Here is a 10,186-nt window from a genome sequence, read left to right on the forward strand (position 1 = left end):
TTATTGCAGTGGTTCTCAAAGCCGGTCTGCCGCTTGTTCAGGGAAAGCCCCTGGCGGGCCGGGCTGGTTTGTTTACCTGCTGAGTCCGCAGGTTCAGCTGATCGCGGCTCCAGGCCAATGGGGGCTGCAGGAAGCGGCATGGGCCGAGGGATGTGCTGGCCGCCCTTCCCGCAGCCCCCATTGGCCTGGAGCGGCGAACTGCCGCCAATGGGAACCGCGATCGGCTGAACCTGCGGACGCGGCCGGTAAACAAACTGGACCGGCCCGCCAGGGGCTTTCCCTGAACAAGCAGCAGACCGGCTTTGAGAACCACTGCCTTATTGGTTACATAGTTACACACATGTTCTTGGTTCAGGTCCCAAGCTCCTCCTCACTACCCTAGCATTTAAAGAACATCATCATAACTATTCTCACTATGCATTCACCAAGGAAATATTTCTCTCCTCCGTCCCACACATATCTCAAACAGATTGCTTAAGTACAGAAGAGTCAACTGTCCACCCTCTACTCTCTCGTTATGCTAACTTCAAAAACACTGAACCACGGAATCAGAAGGCTTTTGATGCAGAAGATTTGCCCAGTACTTAAGGGACTAGTCTAGGACTTTCCTGCTCTGTTACAAACTTTCTATGTGATCCTGGGCAAGTCACTTAGTTTCTCTGTGCCTCAGTCCCCCATCTGTAAAAGTGGGATTGTAGAGCTATTGTGAAGACAAATACATTAAAGATAATGATGCACTCAGATACTATAGTCATAGGGACCATATAAGTGCCTACAAAACAAATGTGGCAGCATATTATTCAGACTACCAAGAGCTAATCTAGCTGATTGTGCTACAGTAACACATGCAAAGAAACATTTGCCCAATTCCCTGTGCATCTTTAAATAACTTAATAACCTAATAATGAATTCTCCATCATCTCATTTTCAGCAACAGCTGAGGCCTAAAACTATACGATTTTATAAAAAGAGAAATGTAAGCCTCAGATACAATAAAACAACACAAAGCACATTTGCCCTCCCAAATGATCAGAGTTATGTATCGAAAACAGACATTATGATAGTATCCTACCCCAAACTGAGCAAAGTAAAACAACCCCTGAGAGCACCCCACATGACAAAATGGAAAACAAAGGCAAGCCAGAATTTCCAATGTTTTATCCAACATGATTTTATAATTCAGACAACTGACTGGTCCACAAAAGAACAAGCTAGAATAATGGTCTGAGGACATCTATTATTATAAGCAATTACACTCAGTCATAGAAAGAGTCATAAACTAAGCAAGGACTCCATTGCAAGCCCACTCCATCTTAAAAAAACAAAAAGACCTCTAGGATTAATTTATGAACATTTTTACAAAATAATAACAGCATCTACCATAGTCATTTTGGAGTCTTCCCCATTGTTCTCCTCCTTGCATTTGTATAAATGTTATTAATGGTTATTAAACCACTAGTTTAAGATGGAGACTAGTTTGGAAACCTAGCAATTACACCACACCAGTGAACACTGCAATTTGTGCAAGAACCAGCTCTTTTGCACTTTAGAGGCCTGTGAAGTGCTGAATATCTTATACCTTCAGCTCCCATTCATTTAAGTAGGAATAGAGGGTATTCAGCATGTTGCCCTGCTGAAATAGCATACTCAGGCCCAGGAGGAGAAAGGGGGCAGTGTTTTAGTTAAATGAACCCCCATGACTGATTAAGGAGTGGCACTGCTAGGATCCAAAGCTCCTTATCTTAAAACAGGGAATAATGGGAGGGAGAAACTACTACACCTATGAAGAGAAGCCTCCTCAGGTAAAAAACACCTGTAACAATTTTTTTGTTTGTGGACAAAAACAGAGTGGTTTTTGCTTGGTAAACAAACTCCACATATGCACACATACATATGCAAAAGCCATCCATGCTCTTGAGTTTAGAAGGAATTTAATTAAAAACAGGAGAAATGGATTGTGCTGGTGGTTTTGTTGTAGCAGTGCTATGCTCGGTCTATGCCAGAGATCTAAGATGACTCTTGGTTGCCAGGCTGGCAGCATAACAAGGGCAGCATGAAAGATCATAGGGAGAGAACTAGCTTCTGTCATTCTACTAGTAGCACTTGCTGGCCAATCAAGGAGTGTCACTGCCAAGCTCCAAAGTCATAGCTACCGTACTGGGGGCTTGTTTGCAGGGATTAGAGAGGATTAGAGAGGTTAAAAAAAACCCTTTTCTAAAAGCAAACAGCTTGCAGCAGCTCTAATTACAAAGGCTCTATGACAGAGAGGGTGAGGATCAGCCATAAATCCTTTCATATCCTGAGAAACTTGTTCATTTTTATATAAACTGTTGCTTGTTAGGTAAAAAGAAGAGTGATTTTTGTTGGTTTTTAAAATTAGCACAGCATTTAGGAGGCATCCATCAACATGGTACAGTATCATGGAATACTTTCCAAGGTGTAAATACAGCAGAAAACACACTTCCCCAGGAAGGGAGTGTATAGTCCAAGACACTCACCTACATACCCATGTGACCCAAGTTATCTATCTATCTATAACCAGTACTTATGTGCTGTCCCATCCCCCTTGAAAATAACACTGTGGTATATGAGATAGCTAATCTTGAGGTGTCAACAGATTATAAGGCAGGAGAGTTCAGAACCTGCAGTTAGTTGTATCCAACATCTGATTCTCTACATTGTATTGTCAGGATGAGACTTGAACATAGAAGCAAAACCAAACCAAACCAAACAAAAAAATAAAACCCCAAAACACGCTAGTGGCTTCTTTAGGTCCAAACTGACTTTGGTGGCAGCCGTGTATGTGCTTTCAAGGACAGATTTTGGCTGAAACACACTAAAAGCTATCAAAAGATTTCCAATCTAAAAATTCCAAATTGCTCAGGTACTGATACAGAATATCTTGCATACCATACCACTGACATTAATGTCCAGTCTTTGTGGCAGGGACCATCTTTTTGTTCTGCGTTAGTACAGTGCCTAGCATAACATGGTCCTGGCCCATGATTAGGGCTCCTAGCTGCTACAGCACTAAATGAAACAACAATAATAATAATATTGAAAAAGTGTTTTTACATGGAAATCTGTAGAAAGCCTAGATGACAAAAGAAATAATCACAATCTTGTGCCTCTTTAACATGTAGTATTTGTATTTGCCCTATTATGTGGTTATGATACATTCTAGCAATATTTTTATGGTCTCAGAATACTACATTATCAGATTGTATTAATTTAAAATTATTAATAGAGAGAGTATTGATAATTACTGGTTACATACATACAGCTCCACTCTATTAACCTAACTTTAATAAAATGGCATTTCTGTACCATTAACACAACATGAAGTGATTGTGCAATCTAGTCTAATCAGAAATAAATATCTAAATGCAAATAAGAAGAACTTTCCTGAATCTATTTAAAAGAAAAGAGATCTGTGCCTAGCCTAACTAGACACTAGAGGTCTCTCTTACACCATCATTAGTTCTCATTTCATTGGTAGAACTGAGAGGTGAGCCTGATTGTGGGTGAAGGCTCAGACTCAAACATCACAATGCAGCATCACCATGTCACCATATACAATAATTACATAGGCTTCATAGAGTACTGTATACCATTGAAGCATTGTACAAACATTAACAAAAACAGTAACTTAATTTGAGCTTCATAGCAGTCTCCCAACCAGTGCACTCTAACAAAATGCCCTCATCTCAGATCCTATGGTACAGTGTAAGAGGAGGTGCACTCACCCATTTTTGGGTTGGTCCACTAACGGAACCCATTCCCAACATAAATTAAAGAAGCCTGATGGCTGATCTAATTTATGCTGACTACAGTTTTGAATGACCATTCTGGCAGCTGGGTTAGAAGAGATCCGTAACCATGCCCCCTTGCCAATCCCTGTGTAGGAAGCTGGGAGAGCTGCAAGGTGCAATAGTGTCTCTAGGTCACAGCAGGTCTCAACCAGGGGGCCGCAAACAAGATTCAGGGGGTCTGCCAAGCAGGACCAGAGTTAGACTTCCTGGGGCCCAAGGCTAAAGCTCTGGAGCCCCACAGGGGCTGACGCCCCAGAGCCCCACTGCCTAGATTGAAGCGGAAGCCTGAGCAACTGAGCTTTGCAGGGCCCTGGGCAACTGCCCTGCTTGCTACCCCGTAACACTGGTCCGGACTATTATATGCAGAAAAACAGTTGTGGTGACACAGGTGGGCCATGGAGTTTTTATAGCATGTTGGGGGGGCCTTGGAAAGAAAAAGGTTGAGATTCCCCTGCTCTAGGTCACCTAAGGATTCCTAACTACCTGGGGAAATCCTTCAGTATTGTCTAAGCCAGCCTTAGGACAGCTTTCAGTCCAAAGTTGCCCTATCCAGATCAGGATCTGGAGCCTTGATTGGAACTCTCAGAGTAGCTGGCTTCTCATTTGCCTGATAAACACAGGTTATGAGTTGCAGCTTGTGAACATTTACTCCTGGGTAGAGGACCCACTACCATGAATAGTCCCATTAAAGTAAATGAGACTACTCACAATATTAAGTACTATACTACTTCTGCACTTACAGAAACAAAGATGTTCACAAAATCCAACAGATGTGCATAAAAAGCAATAGGAGAACTTCAAATGGTTTGGGAATTAGTGACTGATTCGGATAAGTATCCATGTATAGCCAGAGATTAAATTCCAAAGATGCTACACAAGTGTCCCTCCCTCAATACCTGATGCAAAGGACTGTTGTATCTTGGAGATACACCTTGTGATTACTGGCACATATCAGAAACACTTCTAGAGGATGGAGTGTTACATAGCTTTTTTCCCCATTCAGAACTAATTTGCATGTGCCTTTTACCCAGGCAGCCAGGGGCACATTTTGCCTATGCAGTATTGCCAACCTCAAGAGATCAAAAATAATGGGTCAACCCCCCAATGAAATTGGCCCATAAAATCATGTTTTTTTTAATTCCAAGTAATAGTTTTAGTGTTTTGACTTTTTAACCTCTATTCCTCTGCCAATATGTGTGTGATAATTTCAGATTGAAAAGTCAATCTTTAATGAACTAAAAAAACCACACACACCTCTCCCTGCCTGCTCAGATGAAGACTCCAGTACTTACCCTCTTCTCATCCCTAAGATAAGGGAACTGCCATCCATTTCCTATTGCTGTCTTGACCCAGCAGCAACACTTCTGTCACAACCAATTTCCAAGAGTTGGCACCACCACCTTTTCCCCGATGCTCAGAGGGGACTCCCCTTCCACACCCACAGGCAGACGGAAGCTGCCATCTGATACCCCCACTATCCTCTATACCTCCTCGGCTCCCTACTGCACCCCCCCCCCCCGAAACCCCATCCTTCGCTCCATCCTGCTTTCACACTGTCTCTTCTGCTCCCCACAGTCCCTGTCTCTGTGCAGCCCCTCAACCACTTAGCAGCCGTTTTGCCAGTGGGCTGGCTCCAGCCCCTTGACACCCGTGGGCGATGATAACTTTAGCAAGTGCAGCCTGGCTGCCCCATACGGATGGGCTGTCGGGACAGGGCAGCCCCCGTGCTGGTTTCAGCCCCGGGAACAGTCACAGGAGATGGGGCCATTGTAAATACGGGACAAATTCATCAGGCCTGCTGTGCGGGCTGCCAGGGCAACGCCCCCCCCTTTGCTCCGGAGCACTCCAGCCCCCGCTCTCGGTCGGGCCTGTCACCCCCGCGAGCACTGCTGCGGCAGGCACAACCCCGCCCAAGGCCGCAGCGGGACTCTGGACTTTGGCATACCTATGCCCCGCCCTCTTTCCCAAGCCTCCTTTTGGTCTCCCAGGCCCCGCCCACTATGGGACAGTTTATCCAATCAAGCAAAGCGCCAGAGTGACGTTAGGACAGATGTTAGCTCCCGTTGCTTATTTGCTGTCCCCGTGAAACGCCCCGCCCTCCGGAGCTGACTGATTCCTCCCGCCCCGCCTCCTCGAGAGTCTCTGCTCCGTTTGTTGGGTAAGCGAGGCGCGGTGCGTGCGCACCGGCCCTGGGCAAGGAGGCTGCGCAGGCGCGCTGGGGAAAGGAGGCGGAGCCGCGGTGAGTTGGTTCTGGGCGCCGGGGACCGCAGCCTGTCGAGCAGCGGCGCGACTCCGAGGTGAGTGGGGAGGGGCCGCCCCGCTTGGGGCTCCCAGCCGAGCGCACCCGGCCCGCGCCCTGTAAGCGAGATTCGGCTCGGCTGAGCCCGGCCGGGGCAGCGGCGTTGGTCGCTGCGGCCGGGCGGGGCCGAGGATACGGTAGGCGGCAGGCCGGGCCGGGTGGCTACGCTGGGGGAGAGCAGCTCCTGGGGCTCAGCCCTGTTCAGCGTGGGCTGTCCACATAGCGAAGCCGGCTGGAAGGGCCCGTGCCGGGGCTGAAAGCAGGACACAGTCCCCAGTACAGCATTGAGCCGGTCCGTGCACAGGAGAGGCGCCCAGCTGCCTGTCCTGTGAACTGACCCAGGCCTGATTGATGGGGAGTCACTTACTCCCAGTGTGTGGTGACAGACTACATGGTGTGCGGAGTGGGACTAGGACTAGGAATCGGTTTGAAAGCCTCTCGCTGTTCTCTTTGGTCTGTGTGTAAATGGGGACTGGGCAATACTTGACTCTCCGTCGTAGCCCCTGTAAAATTCACCGCTAGAGATGATTACACCTACGTTATAGCAGTGACTAGTTCTTCTTTTGACTTTTTTTTTTCTCTTTAAGCAGAACTTCTCCCAGAAGTCCTGAATCCAGGAGTGGAAAGTTCCCATTCCACAATGATGAATGCTGACATGGATGGTAGAAGGCCTTTATTCTTCTTAACTAATATTCTTTAGTGTAATAGCAAATTCTGCCAGAAAGACTGCACTAAAATTTATGTGGTTTATTGCAGCTGTTGAGGCTGAAAATCAGGTAGAACTGGAAGAAAAAACACGGCTTATTAATCAAGTTTTGGAACTGCAGCACACACTCGAAGGTTAGCAGTTTGCCATCCTAGAATGTTGAAAATGTTAAACACCATGCAAATATTTGTAGGGAGACTCCTGTTATTCTATGGTAACGCTTAATCCATTGGTCAAAAGGGCAATCTAAACTACTGCTGCCCATGGTCTTTATCCAAGGGAATGTTTACTGCACAATGCAGAGTAAGATACATAAACATGATGGACAGATACTGCATTGGCATCAAACAACATATTTTTCTGTTTATTTGTATGATTTAGTGTCCAGGCTATGCTCCCAAATGACTCAAAAGTCAAAGTGGACCTGCTTCAGTAACTTTTCTTTTAGTCAGACTAAATATGCTTGTGGATGAGCTTTATTAATGCTTGAAGTTCTGCAAATTTCTATGGCTGCTTAGTCAGCAGTAGATAAGCATGTTAGCACCTGAAAAACTAGGTGAATCACACAAAATAAATCTACAATTGAAATCTTAAATAGACCAGAAACAGAAAAGTGAAGGATAACTAACAGAATGAGATGGTTGGGTAACAAGTTTGCCATATGGTAACACTGTCACGTTGCAAATAACTTGATTTAGCAAAAGACTGTGGGATGACACTTATGTTACTGTGGTGTTTCATATGTATTGTCTTGCAGTTTTACCTTGTGTAAAAACTTGATTTGGGCGTATCACATGGCTTAAGTGTGTTGTGTTAAAGATAATTTTTTTTTAATAGATCTGTCAGCACGAGTAGATGCTGTTAAGGAAGAAAACCTGAAACTCAAATCAGAAAATCAAGTTCTTGGACAATATATAGAAAATCTTATGTCTGCATCTAGTGTTTTCCAGACAACTGACACAAAAAGCAAACGAAAGTAAGGGGTTGATTTCCAGATTACGTCATTGTATTGCTGCTGCTTTTTCTGTTTTCATTGGCATAGGCTACATGAGTTAAAATACCTTAGTTTGTGGCTTCCCTGGATATTTGAAGATTAATGGCAATTATAGACAGTTAAAAACATTATCATAAACAACTGGAGCCATGAGTTTGTGTATTGTTAGCCTTTGAGCAATGTGCAAATGTAATGTAGAGACTTTATAACTAGACTTGCATATTTGTTTCAAAAATCAACAATGGCATGTCTTGTCAAAACTGGATTCAGTTTGTCAGATTAAGCAAACATCTGACTGTCAACTACTTTGAAGATTTTAGGATAGTGTCTTGTAGCAGAATAAATACGATGAGGTGTAAAATGGTAATCTTATTTTAAGTGAACACTTAAACTTACTTTGCACCACCTTTTCTTCAGCTCAAAAAATAATTAGGTATCTGTCTAGAACACTCATTACCTTCACAGATGAAAAATGAACATTTTTAAAAATAAATATTTTGAACAGGTTAAGGATTTTCATGAACTAGTAGAGATGTGACTGTTCTCTGCAGGGTTCTAATGGCTTGCTTGTTCTTGACAAACTGAAGATAACCCCAGTTTGTAAAAGATTTTGTGAGGAGTGCTGAATTACTGGGATGTTAAACTGTTTACAACGTATACGATATCTTTCACACTTCAAACCAGTTTCTTTTCCCTAACTGCTGGCAGTTTTTCTGTTAGCTAACGTCATTCAAGGAGGTGGTGTTACGCCAAGTTGAGAACCACTCATCTTAGCATAGCTGCTTTTATCCTGGGGGCTTTGCCAGCATAGCTATATTGTTTTTTCACACCCCAATGGATATGGCTATATTGACAAATCGTTGTAGTGTAGACCTGGCCCTAGCCTCTATGTGCCACTGGAGCAGTGTGTAGGTGCCAGAAGCTAACCTACTGTTTCAAACATCATTTGGTGCCCGAACAGCCTCCTTATACTGATTTCTATTGCCATAGGTAGCAACTTCCAATTTTTGCACTAATACACTTCCATGCTATCAGGAAGGGGCAGAAATTGGTAGTTATGTATTTCTGGGATGGGATATTCTGCCTACATTAGTATTTGAAATGCTGTTTCAGCACAGGTTCAAGGGGACTGATTTATGTGACCCTCAGCAACATAGAAACCCTCAGTTTTCTAGTGTAGATGTGTTAAATGGTCTGCTGTTACTAGGATTGGGCTGTAGTAAAGGTCAGCAAAGTTTTTACAAATTTTGTGTGTGTACTTCAGTATTAATAGTGGAAAAAGCAAAAGGTACAAGTTGGTAAGATTTCATTTATCAGTATTGAAACTTACACATCCCTCCCAAATGTCTTTATCAAGCTAGTTGATTTGCTGTGGCTTTATGAATGTTAGTTAAAACATCTTTTCAATAATGGAAATCACTTTTCCCATGTTAAGAGGTAAAGTAAAATGTGTTATTGTCAAGGCTGCATTTCATCACTACTGTGATGGATTCTGTAAAATAAAAACAAACATGAAAATTATGTTTGGGTGAGTGGATGTAACCATAAAGAGTTAAACCAATGTCAGACTGAGCTTCCTTGGGCAGCTAAAGGAACTAGAGTTCAGCAACAGCAGAGTGGTGACATAAGACCACATCCATGAAAGATTGAGACTGTTCAGGCAATGGGGCCTTGGTTATTCCCCCCTCTCCCCCCCACTGTTAAAAATTATACCTGCACAGTTTTAGATGGCTTCAAGTGGGATGCCAAAAGTGAAGCTTCTAAGTCAGATATTGAGTCAGGGCCGCAGTTGCAACAAGGTTAAATTTGTAGAGTGAATGGGACCTAACCTAAAGGCTAGGGCTTTAACCCAACTGCCTGGCAAACATAGTGGCTGGGTCTTATAAACCCCTAACAGTAATTTTAAACTTCCTTGGGGTTTATCTGTCCCCTTCGTGCTTACTAAACACCCTGTGTGTACTCAAGTACTGGTAGCAAATAGGATTAATCTTCTGGCTAATTACTTAGGCAAGTGGTGTTTGGGTATAAAACAGTACCCATGACACTAGTCTTTAAAAATATATATACTTTTGCTCCTTTCTCCGTAACTGTCCTATGATGTAAGGGATAGCATTACACCCCCTTTACATAATAGGAAAGATCCACCATTGTCACCTGGTGCACTTGTTAGAGTTGAGCCACTTTCCTAAAATCAAGGAGTAATCTTAATCATGTTTTGTATTAATGTAAGATTTGATAGTGATATTTTAGCCATATGTATATAGAGTAGTCATTTCAACTGTAAACATTTTGCTTCCCACTATTGTGGCCTTTTAACTTATGAACATTTAAAAATTGTGTTGTATTTCTGATTTTACATTTAATAAAAGCTTTTG

General features: G+C 43.4%; 1 protein-coding gene across 1 annotated transcript; it reads left to right on the forward strand.

Moving 5' to 3' along the window:
- The first annotated feature begins 6,045 nt into the window (after positions 1–6,045).
- SCOC (short coiled-coil protein) lies at positions 6,046–10,186 on the forward strand. Its single transcript, XM_065404678.1, has 4 exons — positions 6,046–6,109; positions 6,702–6,773; positions 6,868–6,951; positions 7,655–10,186. Exons 2-4 carry the CDS (start codon positions 6,752–6,754, stop codon positions 7,795–7,797), a joined length of 249 nt encoding a protein of 82 aa, XP_065260750.1. The 5' UTR covers positions 6,046–6,109; positions 6,702–6,751; the 3' UTR covers positions 7,798–10,186.

This window comes from Emys orbicularis, chromosome 5 (genome assembly GCF_028017835.1).
Source record: "Emys orbicularis isolate rEmyOrb1 chromosome 5, rEmyOrb1.hap1, whole genome shotgun sequence".
NCBI classification, from domain to species: Eukaryota; Metazoa; Chordata; order Testudines; family Emydidae; genus Emys; species Emys orbicularis.